This window comes from Grus americana, chromosome 28, assembly GCF_028858705.1.
Source record: "Grus americana isolate bGruAme1 chromosome 28, bGruAme1.mat, whole genome shotgun sequence".
In the NCBI taxonomy this organism is placed as follows: Eukaryota; Metazoa; Chordata; class Aves; order Gruiformes; family Gruidae; genus Grus; species Grus americana.
In genome coordinates, this window is record NC_072879.1 from 5706247 (window position 1) to 5730292 (window position 24046).

A 24046-nucleotide genomic window follows, 5' to 3' on the forward strand; every position below is an offset into this window, starting at 1 on the left:
TATTTGAGGGTGTTTTATGTTTGCTGTCCTTCAAATTGAGAAAAGGTCAGCGATGTGACCCCCCCAGCGGTGGGATTTCAAGTCCAGCAGTAAGGCAGCTGCCTCAGTACTGAGGTAGGATTCAGGAAATTCTCTGCTTATTGTGTACCAACCTAAGGTATAACTTGTAGCGCCTCACTGTTTCCTGCTCTTGTTCTTATTGCTCTGCTGGTACAAAAGGGAAAGACATAATGTCGTGCACTCATACCTGCCCAACCACCGAGCAAGGAGTTCAGTCAAATATGCCTTCAGTTGAACTGTAGTTGAAATTGGTTTGTTTTGTTGAACATAACTTCAAAATAAGAGTTGAAATTTGGTTTTGGTTCGGGGAAAATAATTTGAACTGGTTTTCAGGTTGTGCTCCATTCGGTTCCTTGGCTGGGGTAGCAGGATAGCTTTTTGCTGTGGGATTCTTCTTTTGCAGTGTGGTTTGTAAACACTGGGGCTTCGCTCAGTAATTGATCACTAGTCTTGTTCTGCAGAATTAGTGTATGCTTTCTCTCTTCTGTTTACCTGCTCTTCTTTTTGCAATAGAGTCCACCAAAATCAAATGAGGGTAGTACAGAGAGTAATAAGGAGAATGCTGCTACAGAGTCGGGGTCTGAATCATCTTCTCAGGAAGCCACACCAGAGAAAGGTGAAAAACAAAATATTATTTTAGGAATCGTAGTTAATCCTGTTTAAATGATGGAATTTTTCAATATCATGTTACTTTATAAAAACATAACACTTTTATGTTGCCTTTACTGTCTCCTGTAACTAAAGATATGGGCTAGGAGTGGGAGGTGATGTGCTGGATGCTATGGAGTGTCTTGTCCTCTTGTCTTTAATATTAAACATGTACAGGCTACATTGTCTTTTTTGTGGTCGTTCTGTGGTATTGGGAGTATCTTCAGCAGAATGAAAGTAGAGGGAACTAACAGAGCAGTTACTTGGCCCTACAGACTGTAGAAGAAATAAGGCAAACTGTTTTTTAACAATTCTGTTATACTTCCAGTGACTGAATGTCTGAGTCAAATGTATATTGCATTGAGTGTGTGCACCAAATGTGTTGCTTGAACCAAGAACTGTTTGCTGGATTCTAGACTTCTGTGACTCCTTAGATTGCCAAGATTTTCTGGAAATTTTGGGAGTTACGGGTTTTCTCCAGCAAACTCTTGCAAGCCAAAATGAAAGTGGAAAATGAATTGTGCTGTAGAAGTGTAGGCACAGCAGTAAAGCTGGTGGCAGTATCAGTACTGGTAGAGCACCTGCAGATACATAGGTCTCCATGTGTTAGCAAAGGTTTTGAAATATCGTATGTAGGGACAAAATTTTTCAGTAACTTACCTCCTCTGTCCCTTGTGTCTTGCGCTTTTAAAACAAGCCTTAAAAGACAAGCTTTAACTTCTGCTTTAAACTTCAGTCCTGTTTCTAATGTTCTGTTAATGTCTGTCTTTTGTACTTTATTTCTCTAAATTCTGGTATACTTGGGAGACCTTTAAATCATACATAATTACATGCTAATCATTCTCAAACTTTCAAAATGTTGTTCAGCTAATAATGTTTCAGAGTCACTGGCAGAGTCTGCAGCAGCCTATACTAAAGCAACAGCCAGGAAGTGTTTATTAGCGAAGGTAGAAGTGATTACTGGGGAGGAAGCGGAAAGTAATGTGCTGCAGGTAAGAAACGGATGAAATAGAGGAGCTTTGAGTTTATGGGGATTCATATGGATGTCCAGCAAATGCACACCACCCGACTCCCTACAACTCAGCCATCCTCTATGTCTTTAATGTCTTTTCTTGTGTTAAAATGCAAACTTTGGATATTTGTTATCAGATCCTTACTTTGTTGTTTCTTAATTTCTCCTTTCTGAATAAACTTTAGTGTTTGGGCCATCCAGACAAATTTTAAGCATACTTTCCTGAACGAATCACATAAAAGCTTATGTGTCGTACAAAACAATTATTTGAAAAAATGAAAATGAACTCAATATTTTTAAGTTCTTTAATTATTGTACTACTGAAGATTTTTTTTAAACTCAGAATGGACTATTATGCCAGCAATCTGGTTTCTTTCTTGCATAGCAGAAACCATAAAACAGTACTCAGGAATATGTCTTGAGGTACTTAATTTAATTAGTGGCGTTTTAGAAGGATGTTCGGTCATGACTTAGACTCCTGATTTAAATCATGATTTATTTAACATTGTAGTTATTCATTAACTTAAATATGCTTGTTAACTTCAGTATGTCATTAAGAAAAATGTGCAGGGTTTTCATGTAAAACTAAGTGATATATATATCTTTCCTCCTCTCTCTGTCCTCTAATTATAGTTTTTTCTTGAGATCTTTAAGTTTCTCAGCACCTGAACTGCATTATATTTTTTTTTAAGGGTAGCTTTTTGCTCTTACGGACAAGCTGAGTTATTCTGACACCAAACAGATGCACTGTGTCAGTAACTAATGCATGGATATCAGTTGCGCTTGTATTGTCCTACAAAATAATAATCTATAATGTTTTTCGTCTTGGACTTCTCTTTACCAGACATGAATGGCCTTTAAATAGGTGTTCTGGTACTTCTCTGTTTCTATGTAATTCAGAAACTCCTGGATGCTTCCTGGGGGATATAAAGTAGAGATATTTGGCAGGGCAAGAGAAAGGGAGCTTTTCTGGGAAGCAGGAGCAGTCCTACCATTAGAAAGTACAAAAGGTGTACTTTTTCAAACTGATGAACCAGGAAGGCAGGAAAAATACCTCTTGTTTATTTATGACTTTGTGTGGGTCAGGCTTTGAGTTAATAATGAGCTAACTTGTTTGTTCATCCTTTCTTCCTTAATACAGGAAGAATTTTGCTTTGCTTTCATTGTGCTGGGTCTTCCCAGCAACAAATACCAGCCTCAGTGGTGCAAAGCACACCTAAGACTTTTAAAAGAACTGACTGATTTAAGACTATAGATAATTCTTACCCAGTCTCTTATCACAATAAGTTTCCTCTGTGGAAGTTTGTACCTTATCTGAAAATTGTTCTTGTTGTTTGATCTTGAACACAGGTATCCATTAAGAATATATAGTGTCTGTTAATAAAACCGTAGGAAACCAGACAGCATATTTTGAGGAACTTATTGCAAAAGAGAAGACGAGTACTTTGGTTTCCACAGCTATAAACAGTTTAAAATTCCAATATAAAATCTGAATTTTCTTTAACTAGCTGTAGGTGACTAAATATGAAATATTATTACTTCAGTCAACCACTGTTATATATTTTTCTGTTACAGATTCAGTGCAAGCTGTTTGTATTTGATAAAATCTCTCAGTCTTGGGTGGAAAGAGGGCGAGGACTTCTGAGACTCAATGATATGGCCTCCACAGATGATGGAACATTACAGTCTCGGCTGGGTAAGAGGAGCCAGGGGAAACGAGGTACTGGATGACAGTGCTGTTTTCATAGGATGCTTCCATGGCACACAGCAGCATCGACTTTAGGTTACATCTTGGCTACGGCAACTCAGAAGCAGTTTGGACCTTTTCACATCCTTTTATTGCAGTAAATGTGCCAGTTCCCGCCCCTTACAAAAGCAAGCTACGTTTAGCAACTAGAATATTTGACTAGAAATTTATGGTCATGTTCTTCAGATCTGGGCTCTTTGCTTTTTGGGACGGGGTGCTTGTGAGGGAGAAGTCTCTTTGAATAGTGCACGACTGTTCAGACTGGCAGGAATGTGCATTAGCCTGAGATTATCAGCTCGGATCCAACTGCTGAACTCTGTATTAACGTACAGACTAAATATCTTTAGACGTGACTGATAATCTTGATTAGCCTACATTCTTCTGATTAGCAGTTGTGATTCCTGTTTTAATGGCTTTCCCTTAATATTCTTTGTAAAGAGACTTAAACATTTACACAATAAAAAGCCATCTTGGCTGTTTTAAGCTTCACGTTGCGTCTTTTTCCACCTAACTAATCTTGTATGTTGGCTTTAGTGATGAGGACTCAGGGGAGCCTCAGGTTAATCTTAAATACCAAGCTCTGGGCTCAGATGCAGATCGATAAAGCCAGTGAGAAGAGTATCCGGATCACTGCCATGGATACGGAGGACCAGGGAGTTAAAGTTTTTCTTATATCAGTGAGTACTGGTTTTTGTTTACATCTTAACCTTCATACCAGAATTGGTGCTTGCTTAAGTTGTAGTTGAGGTAACATTCCCATTCTTCTCTGAACCCTACCTCCTTACCCCCAACCCTCCCCGAAGACTAGGGGCTTGGCAGGCTTTGCTTGTCTGAAAAGCCGTACTAGATGTGAAGAAATGCCCCATAAAAGGCTGTCCTAGGAAGCCAGATTGTCCAAAGCGTTGACCATGGAGTCATGGGATCTGTTCCACACCTACTGAGACTATAACTGTAGTGTAAGGTTAATGCAAATCATTTTTTTGCTATCACGGGAAATAGGCATTTCGTAGATTTCTATGTAACCAAAATTAGGTCTACCAGAACTCGTAGCATGGGACAGCTGTCATTGTCTTATCTACGGTGTGGGTGGATGTATAGGAGCGCACTGGAAGTGAAACAATATCTGTCAAGAACATTGAGTTAGTAGTTAAGGATAACACATTTTAACTTTGACTTTCTTTTAATACAGAGTATTCCAAGCAGTAGCAGAACAGTGGATATGATTTCTGTGCTTGCTAAATGGGAAAACAGCAATCCCAATTAGAATTACTAGAACACTTGGGAGATAAAGTCAGCAAGAAAGAAAGGTCATTCTCTAATGTCTGCTAAGAGCACTTACAGATTTTGAGAGGTCTGAACACATTCTTTTGGCTTACACTGATTGTACACAAGGGGTTGCTAAAGAATTAAGTGTTCTTAGGGATCAGAAATTAAGAGAACAGCAACAAATGGTCAGCTTCCCCTGTGACATTAGGTTTGTAGGACTGGGATCCGGAGTCCCAGAGTGGAACTTAATGATACTGAGTATGTATTGATGAAGAAAAAGCAGTGAAATTAATGGATAAGTGTTTTTTCAGCATTTTCCCAGATTTTAAGAATTTGAGTTAATCTGCCATCAGGTTATTCACTATTGATTTTAGTATTAATAAAAAGTGTCTTGTATGGAATAACTTATTCACTACAGCTCATTGCAGGGAAATTGTGCAAATATAGAGGTGACAGATTTAAGTGACAAATGCGGAGGGTGGAAACAATATTTATGAAAGAATCTGAGAAGTGGGATCGTTACCTTACAGTTAACTTGAAGTAATGGTATTAGTAGTTAATATGAGGAGTTAATTGACATAGTGAAGACAGTTTCATAGTGTTCGAAGGGAGTTTCCTTTTAAATAATGTCCATTAAATACTTAGTTCAGTAGGCCTAGAAGTTGATTCTTTGGAAGGCATGAAGTGGCCATTAACCTTTGAGTGTAAAAGAGATATATTCCTTGATAAGTTGTCACAAATGCTTCCATCTGCTACAGCTTTATGTCAGTGCCTCATGAAACAAATTACTTCATTATGATTAACTAAAATGTGAAGTTGAGTGATTGACAAACCTGGAAGAATCTGTGCAAGACAAACTTTTAAATTAAAGATCTTTTTAGCGTAAGCTTTTGGGAGGTGTCAGCAGAGCTGTGTGACTCCTGGGTGAAGAAGGTTATATAAAATCAGCTAGTACTGGTTATATTAGAGAAAGTTGATGCTGAGCAGAGGGGAATATACTCTCACCATCAAAGTTTAGTGTATCTGGCATCTTGCAATGGATACCACAACCCATTCTGACCTAGCTTGAAAAACCCTACATGAGAAAACTGAAAAGTACATGGTGAAATTGGGCATGACTGGTGTGTATTACATAAGCAGTGTTTTATTCTAATTCTTTGCACCACTTTCTTGTTTCTGAATATTATAAAACGTAGGCAAGCTCTAAAGATACAGGGCAGTTGTACGCTGCATTACACCATCGGATCTTGGCCTTGCGGAGTAGAGTGGAACAAGAGCAAGAAGTCAAGAATGTAGCACCTGAGCCAGAGGTAACGCAATCAAATGAGGAAGACAGTGATGATGATGTCATTGCACCTTCAGGATCTGTTGGAACTGGTAAGCAAGAAAGATAATGGGATTTCCTCTTTTCCATACATCTTTCTCTGTTGTTCTTTAAAGCAGACTGTCCTCTCTGTAGTTCTATATTAGAGATGTACTTCTGGCCTGTTACTTCTCACAGGTGTGTCTGGAATAAGACTCATTGCATGAATTGCCTTTTTGAATGCAACTGTTTCTTGCTACTTCTCCAAACTGGTAAAACGTCCCCTGTGCTGCTTCTGTCTGAGTTAGTGTCACAGTTTAGCAGAGGTTATCTGTGCTTCAATTAGTTCTAGCTTTGTTTGAGACTTTTAAGGGGTTGTTGTGAGTTACATTTTTGCCTTCAGCATGGCCTAGGCTTGCACGTGCCCTGAGAGGACTGTCTTGGGCTACTTTCAGCAGGCAGGATCCAGACTGACCCTTGAGTAGTACACTGTTTGGAAATCAGAAGGTTTACAAAGGGGCATGGAAAGAATGTAATTAATTTTGTTGTACATGAGGAGAACATAATTTTTAAAAAAGCATGAGTCTTCAGTTTGAGGAAGGCTTCCTTCTATACTCTTGACTTGGGAATCCTCTGTGTTTTGCTTTCTAACAGCTTAGAAAATCCCACCTTTGACAGAGACCAGTCCTCTATCCTTATTCACTGCAGGGGAAGAAAAGAAATGAATGTAAACAAAAGTAGTGAGTGGATTGAAGAGGCTGGAAACTCGAGTGTTTAGGTTCTGGGATGCTACAGGATCCCTAAACCAAATTAGTCAAGAACATAAAATTCTGAAGTGGACAGAACGTAATCTGGAGAAGGAAGATGTAAGGGGTGGGGGAGGGAGAACTCTACAGTTCTTGTCTGTCACTGAAATCCTGAATCTGAGACTTCTGTAGGCTTCTCAGGTAGAGTCTCTTATTGTAAGGCAAGAAACAAGAGATTTCTTATGACAAAGAACTACTTTGTTTGTTTCAGGTCCTAATGATGAAGGTGATGGGCAGAACGTTGGCAGCACATAGCAGATGTGAGCCGATCTGCTTGCAAGGCTGCTATGAACACCATCTTGCAGGCATCTCTGGATACCCCAGGCCAGCTATTATTTCAGGCAGTGTTGGAAGGCTCCAGGACTTAAGAACTGTGCATCCCTGTTCTGTTTGTTTGGTTTTTTGGTCTGGATCAGTAGATTCCACACAAAAAAAGCAGACTTGGAAACTACCTGAATGTGGTTTGGGACGTGAAAGCTCATCATATTGATGAGCAAAAAAAAAAAAAAAACCCCCAACAAAAAAAAAACCAACAAAAACAACAAACATTTCCCCTCATCCTTGTAATTGAAATGGCACATTACAGCTTGTCACAGCTTTTCATTGGGACCTTTTGACTGTTTCTTCAGTAGTTCATGTCTTGCAGGCCTCCAAGATAGAACTTTCCGACACTGTTCCAACTCGAATTCTGCTTTCATAACCCCTACTCTCCCTTACGAGTTTCTGCCACTTGCAGGGAAACTGTGTCCTCACCAGTTCCTACGCTCACTGACTGCCCTCTTGGGTTCATTCTCTTTTTGGACTGCAGATGGGGCAGATTATATTTTTACCTTTTAATCCCAACGTAGGTTGTGGACACCGTTGTTCCCTGTCTAGTGGGTTTGTAAACAGAGAGAAACAAAACATTGTGGTTCACCAGAAAAGCTTTTTTAATGCGGTAATAAGAGACTTTAAAGTCCACAGGACGTTTTGCTAAATCCTTTTCTTTCTTCCCATTTCATTATTGTTATTTGGGGATTTATATTGTGGTGATACTTTTTTATTTTAGTTTTTCAATAAGATGCTCTTGTCTGTTGAAAAAGTGAAACTATTGTTTTGTACTGTTCTTTTCTGTTACTATTTAAGGGAGAGCTAAGCCACTATATATAATAGATGTTGCATACAATTTTTCTTAGAAAATGATATATTTCTGTGGCTACAGTAAAGTGTAGGAGGCATACAGGTTACACCTTCAGAAAAGTTGATGAGGAAACAGCTGTTAGCCCTTGGAAGAATAAAATAGGCTCATGTAATGAGCTCCGTCAGCCATTAAAATAAATCTGTATAATAAAGCAGCTCTCATTTAATGGCTTGATTCAACAAGCCATTTAAGCACTTGCCTGACTTACTACATGTGAATAATCTTACTGAAGTCAATGCAACTATTCATGCTTAAAGTTGAGTACATTTTTAAATATCTTGCTGAATTAACAGCCTTAAATAGAAAATTAACTTCTAACCCTTCCTGTCCCTGTTCTGTTTCCTGAAGTCTTGCAGCATGAAGAAAAAGGTAATATTGCCAGCTTCGAATAGTTTGGGCTGAAGGATATTGTATTCTGTTCCACCAAAATAAAAGAAAGAATGTGTTTTCCTGTGTGTAATTCTGAAGTACTCCTACTGTAACCGTAATTCACTTTTTGCTTTGGATGTTTTCTAATAATTTGGGCCTTTTGTGTGAAAGTTGAGTTTTATTTTGTTATTAAAACATATGGTATATTCTCGTCCAGCAAAGTTGGAATTTGGTAGTCACTAAGAACAGTGACCAGGTCACTTTCCCTTGTAAATTCCCCAAACTGTTCTATTTCCTTTATAAATAGTTTACTGGTAGATAATTTCTCACTTGCTTGCTCTTTCTCCTGTAGGTTAAGGAGACCTAAAATGCACCACTTAAAAGAAAATTAAAGGGGAAGAAGCATTTAATGTAGCATGAATTGAAAATGAAACCCCAGGTTTTAGCACAAAAGCAACTTTTGAAATTATTCAAATAGCAAAACAGTCCTTATTGCCTCTATTTTAATGAAACACGCTTTTCTTCACTGTCAGTCGAACGTGTTTAATTCTGCCTGTTGTCCATTGTTAACCACGGTTGGAGACTTAAGCTGTTGGGGCAGGGGTTGCTTTGCTTTTCTTGATAGCTGGTTGGAGGAACATCTTGGATTGCTTTTCCAGGGAGTGAAAAGGGCTAATGATGAGCTGTGCCGCTGCATTTGTGATCTCTCTGGGTTGTCTGCTCGTACTTTTTTGCATTTTGGTTGTTTTTTTTTTCCTTAGAGTTATGGGGGTTTTTAACCCTGCACAAACCTATTGATGCACCCCTTCTCACACAGCTCGTTAGCAGATGCATAGCATGTTTCCTAATGCCCACCCACACAATTTCTGTGTCACAAGGTCTGGGGAACTTCTCTATTTTCAAATAAGTGATCTGCATTTTGGATCTTGATCTTTTTACGCTGAGATACTCAGATTTTAAACTACTCTTTTCACACAGCCTTGCAGCATAAAGCTGCTTGTTGTCAGCATAAAGAAGATTAATCAGGTGTCCTGGTCAGCAGGACTTGTGGAGCAGCAGGTGTTATTTCCTGGTCCCAAGCTCCGTGGGGTCTACGCAGAGTCTCACTTTGAGGTGCTTTACCTAAAACGAAATTGATGGTGCGTGAAGATTCAGAAAAATGGAATAAGCATGCTTGCTCTGGGGTTTAGTGGTGATACACAATCACCTACAGCATTCTAAAAAAATCTGGCAATTACTTACTGATACAAATTTTATTTCAGCTGTAAGCTTTGCATATATGTTTATAGTGAAGAGGAAAATATTAGTGCGACCCACTAACAGAACTGGCCATAGATTGAGTTCATGCCCTGCCCAACAAGATGTTAGGCCAAAGCAAAACTCTCTCACTCTCTGCTTTAAGCCTTAGTAAACTAGAGACAGGTAAAGCCAGATAATACCCATGTGTTTTGAAAGATTTGTGTAAGACTGTACGTAGGAACTACATGAAAACTTTTATCAGAAAACAAGTCAAACGTAACACCCCGAGCCCTGCGCTGTATTTCCTGTGCTGGCCATGGCTGTTGATGACCGGGTTTGCTGCCTTACAACAATCTTCTGCTTGCACCACCCTCCTGCTGCATCTTTGCTCTTAGGTCTGTTGTTAACGTAGGGATGTTGTTAGCAATTACTGTATATCTTGTTCTGGCTGCTGACTGATGTGGGCACAGCCTTTCAAATTTTCCAGGGGGAAAAAAAAAAAGATACTGAAGAGTATAATAAAGTTGAGCACATTTGATGAGGAAAATGTTGCAAGAATGGTGGTGTTACTAAAACCAGAAGTAAACCTCTTACCCGTAAGATTACATCCACAGGAAATACAGACATTAAGGTAAGAAACTGTGTAGTTACATCATCTTTCCGTAGTCCCGTTCCCAGTGCATGATGCACTCCTTCAGAGAAGACAGGGCAGGGAAGGATCTAAATAAGCCAGTCCTCAGCGGCCCTCCACTGAAACCAGGCTGGGCGGATGGCCAAATCGTTAGAAGCCTGCAGGAATAAAACCCCAACTCTGTAATGACTCTCCCGGTTTCCCGGTCACGGAGGTATCGATTCCATTGCTTAGGTATTGCTGCCATTAAATGACTGTTCCTAATGCGTCCCATTCTGCAGGTTGGCCTCTTTTTTTCCCAGTGAGTGTAGAAAATGGTTTATTTCCTTTCTAGAAACATGTTAAGTATTTGAAAATTTACCATGTTTCCCCATAATCTTCTCTAGTTTTAGGAATTCCAATTATGATAATTGCCATAATTTGTCATGCAAGATGTCATTAAACTGACTTTTCACTGTGTGCTTTTCTCCCCTTGTTCTTTGGTCTTTCTGTGCACTGACATGCTTAAACTGAACTCTAGAGTCCATTATGTGGGTAGCAGATAAATTCAGACAGAATCTTATAAAGGTATCTTAATTTTCCAGGGTAATCTTTTTTTTTTTCCTCCCCATGAGGATTAGCACGGAGCCACAGAGGCGCTAAGAGAGAATTGCTAAACTAGTCAATCTTAATTCCTATCTCCTCGGTTTTGGTACAGGTATCTTGCAAAGAAATGCTCCAAGATAATTTCTGTAAGTCTCTTGTTTAAAGGTAGTATTCAGAGTTTCCTTTCAAGGGCTTAAAGATGGGGAAGCTGACCTTGTCATCCAGAATGCTGGTAATTCTGTTGTCAGGGTGGGCAGGGAGTGCCTTTTCTAAGGAGATCTGGGACTTGAATTCAAGGAGCCATCCCTGGTTGAATTCTGGTGGCTTGCCTTCAGCTCCTCATGAAACCTAGGAAGAGTGAAGTAGTGATGTCCTGTTCGAGAGACGGGAGGTGTCCAGCCCCGCTGGAGGACATTGCTGCTGGTACCTGTTCCCTGGGCAGTCTGTGCCAAGCCTCAGCCTGGACTGATTGCACATGGGAAATGCTTTTTATATCGACCACTGGAGAGTCGCTCCCTAGCGTAGTCTGTTCTGCAGACAGGATACAATTCCTGTTTCTGCTCCCGGAGAGTTTGGGGGGTGAGTTTAGCAGCAGACAGGAGGTCTATTGATTAAGGCCGTAAACAGCTCTGGAAAGAGGAGGATGGGGAGATGTTTTGAATGTGACTTCCCGGTGGGTGGTTCCGCATTTCTAAAAAGTTAGAGGGAAACGAAGTTATTTGCAGCTCATAGTACAATGGCAAATTGCTCCCCCCCGTAACAGTTAAGGGAAATAGCTAATACAGAGAGTATTAACATGTTTGTAGCCATAGTCTACAGTTAATAATAAAATATTTGGAGTAAAGCGAGATGTTTTAAAGGTAATGTTACTTACATTGATTTATATGGAACTTGCCCGCTTATAGTAAGATAAATTACATCTTATTGTAACAGTTCTCTAATGAGCACTGATTGCCTAGGCCGTGTCTTACAGCATTCGGGAGCCTGAGGACAGCTTAAAATGAGAGGGTCAGGGCCCTCGGAAGGGTACGTCGTTTAGGTTTAGACACAGAGCTGCGCCTTCAGAGCCACGGGCTGGGGCTGAGCCGAACGCATGAATTACAATCACTTGTCTGAAGGATTTCCAAGGGTACGAGCGGAACCTGCCAGCGGGACCCGCGGCACCCACCGCAGGAAATGCCGGAACGAGAGCGTACGGCCTGTGCACCGCCGGGGGAGGCCCCGGCCCCCCGCAGGCCCCGGTCCCGGCCCACCCCCGGCCCCCCGCAGGCCCCGGTCCCCGCCCGCCGCCGAGCGAAGAGGGCGGCGCGGCCATGGCGGGTGAGGCGGGGCGGTGCTGTCCCGTCCTCTCCTCTCGCGAGAGCCCGGCGGTGCCCGGGTCCGTGCCCTTGCGGCGCCATGGCGGGGTACTTGGACGGCCCCGAGGGCGAGGAGTGCCCGCGCCGCACCTGGTTCACCACCCGGGTCGGCGCCGCCGCGGGTGAGGATCGGGGGGGACCGCGGCTGAGGGGCCCGGGGAGGCGGGGGGGGGGGGGGGAAGGCGGTCCCGGAGCGTTACCGGCACCGGCTCGGGCTTGACGGCGGGAGCGCGGGTACCGCCGGCCGGGGCTGCGCTGACTGACGCCGTGCTGTATTGCAGGCTTGGTCGGGACGGCTTACCGCATTATACTGCTGCAGCCCAGCTCGGCCCTGGCCGCCTTGCAGATGGCGGCTACGGACACCGTCACCATGGGTAAGGGCCCGGGGCCGCCGTGCGTCCCCGCTGCCGGGTCGGGCCGGTCCCCGGGGCCGCCTTGCTCTGCCCCGGCACAGGGCAGCTCCGGTGAGGCCGCCTGGTTCGGCCTCCGCCTTCGCCTTTGCGCTGGGGATGGGCTGGCTTTGCTCCTCGGCGCGCTCGGAGGCGGGTAGTTACGGTAAGGGTGGAAGCCGGGAGCCGCGGTGCTAAAGTGACTCGGAAGAAGTGCAAAGCTTTACAGCTGGTGTTTCCTTTTGCTGTGTTTCCTCCAGCACGCCGCTTATTTATGTGTCAGATCGTACTAGAATAGAATAGAAGTTACTCGTACGCGGATAATATTTTCTGCCGGATAACGTAATACCGGTAGTCATGGGTGATGGCAAAAGAAACTCCTGGATTAACGCTTGGGACGGAAGAACGGCCGTGTCAGCTCGGGCCGAAGATGCATCTGAGGCAGTCTCTGCCTCCCGCGTTCTTTATTTAAAGACGTGTTCTTTATTTGCAGTATTTGTAACACAGTTAGTTTGTGGACAAAAGTATACTGGGAGCAAACTTTTTTTTTGCTTCATATATTTAGGCATTGCACTTAAATAATCGCACTTGTTGAAGAGCTAACACAATGTTTTTGATGGCAAAAGGAAAATAAATGTGGAGGTTTTCTCATCGTGCTGTATAGCTGAGAAGAAACTATGCGGTTGCCTTGAATTGTGTGTGCTTTGGAAGAGAAAGTGGACACCGGAGGGAGAAGCAGGAACGGAGGCAGCTGTCCAGGTGCAAGGTGCAGATCTGCAAGGCTGAAGCTCCCCCAGCCCCGTGGCCAAGTGCGCAGTTTTCTTCTCACCAAACTCTTGTTGTTTTTCAGTCTCACTTAATGGCTGATGTCACCTTTGTTTCTCCCCGTGCACTAGTGCTCTGAACTGGAAGGTCCAGATCTGCATTTTTGAGTTGATCAGCTCTAACACAGGACCTGGAATCTCCTGTAATGAGTTGAGCCGTAAAAGGTCATTATAATGGACTGGATAATGTAACCAATTGTGATTTCAGTAAATCCGGTAATCCTAAACCAGTGTATTGGATCTTCTCGCCAGTTCTCACACCTGAGGAAGGGCTTATCCTGCCCAGCGTTAAGGGGCCAGAACTTGTGGTCTGCAGCCATCTGTGTGTTTTGCCTACAGACTCCTCGGTCCGAGCAGGGAAGCTGAAATACAGCCCTTGGTCTGTGAGTTTTGTTTCTTCAGTGGTAGTTCATTTTAGGATCAGTATAATTGCATTTTCTGCTGAAAAACAGCAGAGGTTTCTGACGTGAGCTTGTGGTTTACTAGTTTACCATAGAGATTGAAAATTTTTATCCTGGACATTTTTGTTGTTCCCAAGAAAAATGAATTGAAATCTGCAGATGGTGCCTGGTAGCCAGTTTCACATTTCATGATCAAGAACTTGTATTACAAACAAAGAAAACCTTCTAGTGTATTTGCTTGACACAGCTATTTGCAAATTTTTCAGTTAGATAGATGTAGGGTCTGATGGGATGAGGTGTGTAATTCAGTGGACAAGACAACGCTGCTTTGCAATTTCTTAATTCTATGTATGAAATCACTTTACAAAATCCAAGTCAGTTTACAAAATAAGTACAAACACGGTCCATTTTTCTGCTGTCCAAAAGTCCTTGCAAGCCCTAGGCAGGCCGAGGAGTGAAGTGCTGGGACAAACCGACCTTAAGGAGAGCAGAGCCATCCCGGTTTCTCCGCCTGAATCCCTGCGACTGGGTTCACAGGGAGTCGTGAGCTGAGCTTCAGCCAGAGCCCAAACAGAGCTCTGCTGTCTCCTGCACCCTGCGAGAGTGTTCTACAGAGACACCTGCTTCTCCCTTCTCTTACCCCTGGCTGTTTGGGGGCTGCCCCATTGCCTCATCTGGAGGGGGTCTAATTAAGTCTGAGCTAATAACCAAGCTGGATGCGGTGGCTTTTGTCCGCAGCCGTTGGAACGCACCTGCCTTGTGCGCTGGCACCGCGCAGGGTTCCCGGGGATCCAGCGAACGGCCGAGCTGGACCTGCTTGCGCAGGACCTGCGTGGCACAGAGGTGGCTGGACCAGGGGAGGTTCCAGAAGGAACCGAAGGGGACTTGCAGAATGCCGAGTCTCACCATACGGTGGTAGGATACGATGCCCCTGGGTAACCAAAAAAGCAGATGCGGCTTCATTTTCCTCTCTTCTCCCAGAGGAACTGTTGTACGGCACCCCGTGTCTCAGCAACGTACTTTGTGTGTATGTTATTGTCAGGTCCTTGAGGGGGTTTGTTTTGGTTTTATGCCTCTTGTTTACAGCTACACTGGGAGCTGTGTTTGGCGTAACTACCTGCCTCAGTGCCCAAATCCGAGAGGAGCCGGACGACCCCTTGAACTATTTCATAGGAGGCTGCGCAACAGGAGCTGTCTTAGGTGCAAGAGGTAAATGTGGATAATGCCTGTAATGAAATGAGCCCTCTCTGGTTTTAGAAAACTTTCTATTAGGGAAAAATGTAAAATAATCTTGATGTCAGGCCTATTTGGTAAAGATTCATCTCGGCACGTGAATTCCGTTTCCTGTCACTTTTGTTGGCGCTCCGCTGTACAGCTCTGCTAAAATACGTACTGCCACAGGAGGCCAGAGAGAACATCAAGCTGATTTAGAGAATGAAAACAGAGCTGGCCCAGTACTGCCAGTTATAACTACCAGTAATAACGTGAAATTGCAGGGTATGAAGGATGTAGTAGTGGGAATCCATGTTTTCTTGGCAACAAATGTGATTTATTTTACACAGAAAACAACGTCATCTGCTTTGTGAATTCTTCGTGCACTCTGAGGGACAAGCTGTATCTTCCTGCTGTTGCTCCTATGGCATCTTGTCAGGCTGGGTTAGCTCCTGCAGATATTTATACGGCTCTGTTTTCTGTAGGTGTTTTCAGACTCAGCGTTAAAGATGGGATGAGAGTTTGAAGCAGTGATTGTTGTTTTCGTCACTGAAATACACAATTTAAGATTGCCTGTGTAAGGAGATGGGGTGGTGGATTATAGATATTGATACTTATAACTGCAAGCTAAAAGCATGAGAAAATCTAAAAAAAAAAAGAGTCGCTTTTCTGTTTTTTCTTTGCAAACGACGTTACTGATGGTCAAGGGACTACGAGCAGCTCATGGAAAAATTGCAGAGTCTGTCGAGATCTCCTGTATAGTACTTGTGCCCTAATAGATCTTTTATGGTTTGCTTTGTTTTTTCCAGCTCACAGTTACATGACTGGCACCACTGCATGTTTGGGGTTTGGAATTACTGCTGCTCTGATGAAGATAGGTAACAAGGAGGGCTGGAGGCTGACGGGACCTCCCAAGCTGTAGATGTAGCCTGTCCTCGCTGTGAGTTGTCTTTTCAATGCTGTACGTAATAAGACATTGTGTAATAAAGATACTGTCAAATCAGCAGTTGTCACAAAATTTTGACATCGTCTGCCTGTTGGGGCTGAGATGCAAAAAAGGTGGAGCCATTGGAGAGGAAGCTTCGATCTGCTGCTCCTGCTGAGATTTGTTTTTCGTGCACAAGTCACTTTGCCTCCGTGTCTCTATTACGTGTGCAAGCTTGAGGGGTACAATTACCGTTGTCTTTCTGGTCTTTTAGGAGTTGTTCCTGTAATTCCATAGAATCCCAACCTGGTTTGGGTTGGAAGGGACCTCCCAGCCCATCCAGTTCCCACGGGCAGGGACACCCTCCACTAGCCCAGGTTGCCCAAAGCCCCATCCAACCTGGCCTTGAACACTGCCAGGGAGCCAGGGGCAGCCACAGCTTCTCTGGGCACCCTGTGCCAGGGCCTCAGCACCCTCACTGGGAAGAATTTCTGCCTCACATCCCATCTCCATCTCCCCTCCTGCAGCTTCAGGCCATTCCCCCTTGTCTTTTTGGCAGGGATTGGGATTGCACCGCACTGAGTCCATCAGTAAGGGTTTGGAGTCAAACCTTCTAGAGGCGCTTGGCTCTAGGTTGAGGATGAGCAATTTGGGATGGGGGAAAGAGGTACAGATTGCCCACAACAAGGTGTTTAGGACCCTGGGGCCTTTCTCTGAGAAGCATTTAAGGAAGCCTAGAGCTTACAACTTCAGGGTTAGAATTGGGGAATAGCTGAGGTAGGAAGGGATCCCCAGAGTTCTTCCTGCTCAAAGTTGGAGCAGGTTGCTCAGGGCTGTGTCCAGTTGAGTTTTATATGTGAAGCATGTCCAGCAAAGCCACCATGAAGGAGTAGAGGGTTGAGGCACAGGATGCACGAGGAGAGGTGAGGAGAACTGCATCAGTAGCCCAGAGAAAAGAAGGTCGAGGGCTGATCTAACACCGTTTTTTCACAACTTAATGGCTACAGAAAAGGCAGGCTCAGGTGCACAGTAACGGACGAGAAATAAGAAGCACAGGTTGCAGAAAGGGAAAGTCTAACTAGATAGAAGGAAAAAAAAAATCTCACAGTTGGGGTAGATAAGTGCTGAAAAACAGACTTGGAGAGGCTGTTGAATTGTCATCTTTGGGGACGCAGAATTCAACCAGACACATGGGAACGTGAGGGGACGGGGACAGGACGTTTGGGGACAGGGATGCGAGTTAATAGGGAATGAGGGCACTGGGGGAAGCAGGGATGTGGGATAGGGGAGCACAGGGGGGTGTGAGGGCAGGGGACAGGAGATAGGGGAACCGGAGACACGGAGATTGGGGGACCCAAGGACAGCAGAGGAGGGGACAGTGACACACATGGTCACAGCCATGGCAGGCTGTGCTGCTCCCTGGTCTGTGCTCTCTGTGGCTGGTGGGGTCCTGGGGGCGCAGGATGGTCCTGGGGGCGCTTGGGGCTGGGCCAAGGGGCTGGTGTCTCCATGTGCTCCCTGACATCGGGGCTGGGGGACCCCTGGCTCTTCGGTGCGGGGGCCAGTGGGGCTGGGCTCCGGGAGCACAGCACGTAGTGGTGGGGGTGTCACCCCCCGTGGGGCTGGGGGAGCAGGGGGGTTGTTTCTCTCCCAGTCAAGGACTTTTGAGGGGGCTCTGCTTCACCCTGGGCTCTGGAGGTGAGCGAGGTTTAGGGGGTGTCTGATGACCCCCAAGAGGATCTGCCCAGGGTAACCTGGGGTTTACAGCCCTGCCTGCACCTTCCACTACCTGAGAGGAGAAAAAAAAACCTGGCAGCTTCCACCCGCCCCACTGCCTGTCCTCAGGGAACCCGGGTGTCCTCACTGCCCCATCCCAGGGCTACCGGTCCTCGGACCTCCCTCCGCCTGGGCCTCTCCCAGCTCCTGGCCGTGGCCACGTGTCCCGTCTGGGCTATAATTACCCGGACGCATTCCTGGGGAGTCACAGGAGCTTCCCGGAGCGGCGGCAGGCGGTAAGGGGGGACGAGTGCGTGGCATGCTGTGCAGCAATGCAGGACACGGCATACGGCACGCACCGCGCCGGGCTGCAAAGCGCACGGCCCGAGCAAGGACACGCGACACCATGCAAACACAGCGAGCAACACGTGAGGCTCCACTCGTGATGGGGCAGGGGGGTGGCAGCATGCAGCGCACCACGGTGTGACACAGCGTGCCAGGCAAGGATCAGCGCGCCCCGACAGTAAGCGGTGCAAAAGGGCGCACGACGTGCAATGTCACAGGCAACTCGCAGTGCAATGCATCGCGACACGCGATAGCGCGAGACACAACGGGCAGCGCACAGCAGTTGCTGCCGTGCACTGAACGGGTGGGACAGGTGGCTTCGCTGGGGAGCTGGTCTGGGGACCAGCGGCTTTGCCGCTGTTGGAGCACCAGTAGTTTCAACTGTGGGGCAACGATTGGGGAAGGGCTTGGTGGCATCTGCTATAGGGTGGAGGGTTTGATCGGGGACAGTGGCCTGAGCTTTGGGGCTGTGGCTTTTGGTTGGGGCAGCAGCATTGGCCATGCATCAGTAGCTTCATCCTGAGGATTCAGCAATGAGGCAGATGAGGGACATCAGCCTCAGTTACGGGGCAGTGGCACGGCCTGTTGGTCTCACCTATGGGGCTTCAGTTTTGCCAATGGGATTTAATTCAGCTATGGGGCAGTAGCAGTTCCTGGTGGCCTCAGCTATGGGGTAGAAGCTTTAGCAATGGATCCAGCGGCTTTCACTCTGGGGCAGTGCCAGTAGCAGGACCCCATGTCCCCAGCCAGGACACCTGCCATGGACCAGAGGCTCTGGCTATGGGGATGACGCCCTGACTCCCTGCTCTGTGTGTTCCCACAGGCAAGATGTGGGTTGCAGAGGGGCCAGCCCCAGCCCAGTGGCACCTGCGGGACGGGGCCCACGCTGGACACTTCCTGGCCACGGCCGACCACCTCCGCACCGCAGGACAGCTGGTGGATGTGGCCGTGGGCCCGGAGGGTGACGTGGCCCATGCTGTGGTCCTGGCCTCCATCAGCTCCTTCTTCCTCCACTTCCTGGAGGGCAGGACCAGAGAGCTGCGCCACGGCCCCCCACCCCGTGTCCCCCTGCCACCCGGGGCCACGCTGTGGGGCTGGCGGGCCGTGCTGGCCTTCGCCTACGGGGGAGCTGTGCCCCACGGCCGGGAGAAGGAGGTAGAAGAGGCTGCCCGAGTCCTGGGGGCCCCACGGGTGATGGCCGCCTGTGCCCCGCAGCTGGAGAGTGACCCCCAGGAGGGGGGTCCTGAGCCCCTGGAGGAGCAGTGGGAGACACTAAGAGCCATGGAGCAACTCCATGCCAGCGGCCTGGGCTGTGACCTCCAGCTCCGGGCAGGGGACGAGGTCATCCCAGGTGAGTCGGGGGCAGGGGTCTCCGGGAAGGGCTGGGCAGGGGGGACGGGGCACGCTGGGACAGCTGGGTCCCCTGGCAGGGATACTGGGGGCTGAGGCTGTAGGCTGGGATGAGGAGCTAGAGGTGTCCGCAGGGCTTGTCACCTCAGGGGAGCTGGGGGCTGTGGGGAGGACCAGGACACTTTGAGTTCTCAGGGGGCTGCACGGTGCAAAGGGCCCCCCACTGGCCCCACCGTTCTTCCTCCTTCTCCCCAGTTCAGCGCCTGGCCCTGAGCTGCTCCTGTGACTTCTTCCGGGCTCTCTTCACTTGCCCCATGCGGGAGGCCACCCACGACCCCGCCGCCCCGCTGGCCACGGGGCTGTCCCCAGCTGAGCTGCGCCTCCTCCTCTCCTTCGCCTACACAGGGGCTGTGGCAGGGCCGTGGCCCGCGGTCCTGGAGGCAGCTGAGACCTCCCTGCGCTACCAGGCCTGGGGGCTGCTCACCCTCTGCCTGGATGTTTTCACCCATGGCCTGACCCCAGAAACTGGCCTGGATGTGCTGGCCTTTGCTGTGACTTATGGGCTGGCCCAGGTGGGCCGCATAGCAGAGGACTACATCTTGGCCACCTTCCCCAGTGTGGTGGCCACACAGGCCTTCCTGGATCTTCCTGCTCACCTTCTCATCCGCCTCCTCCGCTCTGACGGTCTCAATGTCCTCCATGAACTGGAGGCCTTGGAAGCAGCATCCCGGTGGCTAATGGCCAATAGAGATGACCAAGAAGATCTAGCCAAGGAAGTCCTGTCATCTGTTCGCTTTGCCCTCATGTCCGGCCAGGAGCTGAAGAAGGTCCCATCAGTGACCGCAGGGGTAGCTGACCCAAAGGTCCTCCATGAGCTTGTGGCAGCAAGTTTGTCCCCCATGGCCCAGCTGCCATGCCGAGTGCGCTCCTTGCAAGAGGTGCTGGTGGTTTGTGGTGGAGACAAACTGACGACCAACATGGCTGCCCGGAAGCCCAGCAGACACCTCTGGTTTGCCCACCGCTACCTCAGTGCTGTGGGGCTGGTGAAGCGGGTGGAGTGGCGGGCACTGGGACACTTTCCTGATGGCCCACGCTTCCGCCATGCTGTAGCTGTGGTGGGCAACATCCTCTACGTCCTGGGTGGAAAGCGCTACTATGGGGCCCGTGACACCCTGGCCAGTGTCTACAGGTGAGAGCTACAGAGGACCTAGAAGTGCCATGTGGCACCAGGACATTGTGGGACCAGAGGAAGTGTTGACAGAGCTAGAGCTGCCCCATGGAGCCAAGGCATTGTGGCATTGCAGTTGGTCAAGTGGCCCCAAGGCATTCTGGGATTGGTGCCCTCCCACTCAGGGATGTTACAGGCTTTTTAGGGATAGGGCAGGGAGGCCCCTATCTAGAGATGCCTCAGGGCATTATGGGTTTGGTATTGCCCAGAAGGAGGGGATATTCCCTGCAAGGGGACCACGTGGCCTCAAGGCATTATGGGATTGGCTGGTTGTTGACCTCAGTGGTGCCAACATCACCTCATGGCATTGTAGGTAACAGGTAGTCTCTTGCCCCTTTACCTCTCAAACCCAGGTATCAGCCTATGGACGATTCCTGGGAGCGCCTGGCCAGCATGACCTGTGGGCGGAGCTATTTCGCCGCTGTGGCACTTGGGGATTTCATCTATGCCCTGGGGGGCAGCTCGGGTGACCTCTACTGCACAGACACCGTGGAGTGCTATGACCTGGCCAATGACACCTGGAGGTGAGACCAGTTCACCTGGACACCTGCTTTCCTCTGCCCTAGCAGCCCCTTGCGTTGGCCAGTGGTGCCATTGAGTGGTCTTTGGGTCACTGAGCCTCCAATGGAGAATGGACCTACAGTGGCCTTTGGGAGAGGTCTACTGGGTGTTGAGCAACCATGTCCCTTGGGGGGTCATTGGGTGTTGGCCAGTGCTGCCTATGAGGTGGTGAATGAGTTTTTGGCCAATAGTATTCACTGAGGGGCTGTTGGCCATCTGCCAGTGAGACAAATCATTTAAAATCTTCCAGCTATATTCATTGGGTGCTCTGTTGGGTGTTGGCCAATATTGTCCATTGAGGGAGTCCACTGTGGGTTGACAAATGGTGTCTTTTGGGGTCTACAAAATGTTGAACAGTGATGCCTCTTGGGCATTCATTATATGTTAGCTGACGCTGCCCACTGGAGCTCACTGGATGTTGGCCAGCGTTGCCTGCTGAGCGTTCAGTGGAGCCATGACTCACTGGGGAACTCCTGGGCAGGCAGTCACCATGGGACAGCCCTGCTTACCCTGCCCTTCATCCCCTGCCTCTCTTCTTGCCCAGGAGGTGCCAGCCCCTGCCAATGGCTCTGTGTGGGCACGCAGCGTCTGCCCTGGATGGTGCCGTCTACGTGTCAGGGGGGTGTGATGAGGCGTTCCAGTGCCACACGTCCTTGCTGCGCTACATGCCGGGTGCGCCTGCCACAGTCTTGGCCCCCATGAATGGCCAGCGAGCTGGACACATCATGGAGGAGGCAGGTGGGCAGCTCTATGTGGCTGGTGGTCTGTGCCAGCGGGATGGGCAGACTGGCTACAGGGACCAGCTAGCCTTTGAGGTCTACAGTCCCAAGCTGGACATCTGGGTCCTCCTCAGCCCCCTGCCCCATGCCCATGTAGTTGGGGGTGCAGCTGTGCTCGGGGGGGAACTGCTCGTACTGGGAGGGTACAGTCATGAGACCTACCGTGACACCCACCTGATCCATGCCTACCAGCCAGGCACTCGGCGCTGGATCACCCGGGGCACCTTGCCTCATGCCTATACTGATCTCCAAGCCTGTGTCCTCACTGTACCCCCTGCCTTGCGTGGCCCCACCTACCCTGAGGATCCCTCAAGATCGCCTGACACTCCCAATAATATTTAGGGGGGGCTTAAAAGCTCTGCACCTCATACTGGGATCCCCAGGTAGCATCTATGGGCACCTCTATGGGATGAAATTGCCCCCAGATATCTCCTCCACAGTGGGTTCCAGCAACCCCACATGCCCTAGAATGTGGGGACCCCGTGGGACACAAAGACTCCCCACACTGCATCCCTGCAATCCCCTGCCCTGAGCCCTTCACTGGGAGGTGGGGATCCCCCAGTTTCCACCCGCATCCCCCATAACTGGGTTAAATAAAAGTGGCTCCTGAACTGCCCATCTTGGTCTTCTTGTTTCTGCTGTTGAACCCAGACATCCAAGTGCTTCTTGCAAGAAACAGGAGAGCAGGAGACCAATGGCCTGAGTGTGCTGGATGGATGGTGGTGGGGACCATGATGATTGCCTGGATTCCTGGGTCCCGTGGGGAGCGGTGGGTGAATGGCACTGGAACCTGGGTGCCTGCATTCATTGGGCATGGGAGAGGGGGTGTGTGTCTCAGGATTGGGAAGCACCTTGGGGTATGTGGGGGATCCTGAGGGAAGAGTCCTGTGGGTACCAGGGTTCTGGGGTAGATGGCAGGATAGATGGGGGACACTGGGGGATCCTGTGGGTTTTGGGGTTCCTAGGTGGTTCTGGTAGGTCTTGGCTTCCTGAAATGACCTGGACTGCTTGGTGTGTGGAGACGGGGGAGAATACTATAGAGGACTTGCAAGGAGAGGTGGAGGTAATGGGGATTCTGGGAGATATTGGGGTACCAGTGGTACCTTTGGGGAGGGACTTGAGAGTCCTGGGATGTGTAGGGGAGGGTTGCAGGTTCTCACGGCTTCCCAAAACAGTATTTTAGATGTGGTCTAATGAGCGCTGAGCAGAGGGGGATGATCACTTCCCTTGGTCAACTGGGTGTGCTCCTTCCTCTTAACCCAGCCCAGGCTTCTGTTGCCCTCTCTTTGCTGCCAGGGTGCACTGCTGGATCTTGTTCGCTTTTCTGTCGACTGAGACACACAGATCCTTTTCCATAGGTCTGCTCCCCGGACAGTCTGTCTCCCACCAGCATTGTTGGGGTCTTTCTTCCAATGTATACGACTTTGCATTTGTCCTTGTTGGCTTTCATCAGATTTCTGTCAACCCATTTCTCCAGGGTGAATGGTACTCCCTGAATGGTAGTCCTGTGGAAGCATATGAACTGATCCCTCCCCACCTGGCGTCATCTGCCAACACGATAAAAGCACGCTCGGTCACTCCTCCATGTCATTGATAAAGATGTTAAACAGAAGCATTTTCAGCACAGCCCTGCGTGGTACTCCACATGTTACCAGCGTCCAAGTGGAGGATGAGCCATTAACTGCTAGTCACTGTTCCTGACCTTCACACCGCTTTTTACCTGTCCAATTCTCCAGCCATTCAGAGCTTGATGGCCTAACCTGGATGCCATAACATTGTGGGAGAAGTGTCAAAAGGAAGTCAAATCTCCTGGAGAGATGAGAGCTGATGCATGCCCGCCCCTCCATGGAGCGTAAGCACAGGAATGTGAGAAACAGCAGTTACAAAACAAGAAAAGGATCCTTAATCACCAACGTTGCTATACAAGACCAGAAGGGGCTGAAAAATGTCCCAAGATGTAATAAAAATATCTGATAAAGGAAAAAAAATAATTATTTCTCCACTCTGGTGAGACCCCACCTGGAGTACTGCATCCAGCTCGGGGGGGCCGCAGTACAGGAGAGACATGGAGCTGTTGGAACGAGTCCAGAGGAGGCCATGAAGATGATCCGA

At 48.0% G+C, this 24046-nt stretch overlaps 3 protein-coding genes and 1 long non-coding RNA gene across 9 annotated transcripts in view; 3 read left to right on the plus strand and 1 right to left on the minus strand.

Moving 5' to 3' along the window:
* Positions 1-10720, plus strand: part of RANBP3 (RAN binding protein 3) — a 49710-nt gene extending 38990 nt beyond the window's left edge. For 2 of the 5 annotated variants that reach the window (XM_054805915.1, XM_054805917.1), the window contains exons 13-18: positions 574-676; positions 1576-1700; positions 3296-3416; positions 4002-4144; positions 5930-6110; positions 7054-8467. In XM_054805915.1, the coding sequence (XP_054661890.1) occupies positions 574-676; positions 1576-1700; positions 3296-3416; positions 4002-4144; positions 5930-6110; positions 7054-7097 (717 nt within the window). In that variant the 3' untranslated portion in view covers positions 7098-8467. Of the gene's footprint in view, positions 1-573; positions 677-1575; positions 1701-3295; positions 3417-4001; positions 4145-5929; positions 6111-7053 lie in introns of all 5 variants that reach the window. The other 3 variants (XM_054805916.1, XM_054805920.1, XM_054805918.1) reach the window with 2 other exon arrangements.
* On the minus strand, positions 7305-11983 carry LOC129197440 (uncharacterized). The gene is made up of 2 exons (XR_008574326.1): positions 11721-11983; positions 7305-11537 (listed from the first exon to the last, which is right to left on the minus strand). It is a non-coding gene; the product is annotated as an uncharacterized LOC129197440 (long non-coding RNA).
* Positions 11984-12168: 185 nt separating this feature from the next.
* On the plus strand, positions 12169-16033 carry NDUFA11 (NADH:ubiquinone oxidoreductase subunit A11). Its single transcript, XM_054805921.1, has 4 exons — positions 12169-12326; positions 12486-12578; positions 14905-15027; positions 15840-16033. Exons 1-4 carry the CDS (start codon positions 12245-12247, stop codon positions 15950-15952), a joined length of 411 nt encoding a protein of 136 aa, XP_054661896.1. The 5' UTR covers positions 12169-12244; the 3' UTR covers positions 15953-16033.
* Positions 16034-17960: 1927 nt separating this feature from the next.
* KLHL33 (kelch like family member 33) lies at positions 17961-22793 on the plus strand. 2 transcript variants are annotated; one of them, XM_054805538.1, is made up of 5 exons: positions 17961-17967; positions 18840-19367; positions 19622-20555; positions 20948-21118; positions 21700-22793. In XM_054805538.1, the coding sequence occupies exons 2-5, from the start codon at positions 18845-18847 to the stop codon at positions 22274-22276; spliced, it is 2205 nt and encodes a 734-aa protein (XP_054661513.1). In that variant the 5' UTR covers positions 17961-17967; positions 18840-18844; the 3' UTR covers positions 22277-22793. The 2 variants fall into 2 exon arrangements, with proteins under 2 accessions (XP_054661513.1, XP_054661512.1); XM_054805537.1 differs by lacking the exon at positions 17961-17967 and adding an exon at positions 18139-18194.
* Positions 22794-24046: the final 1253 nt, after the last annotated feature.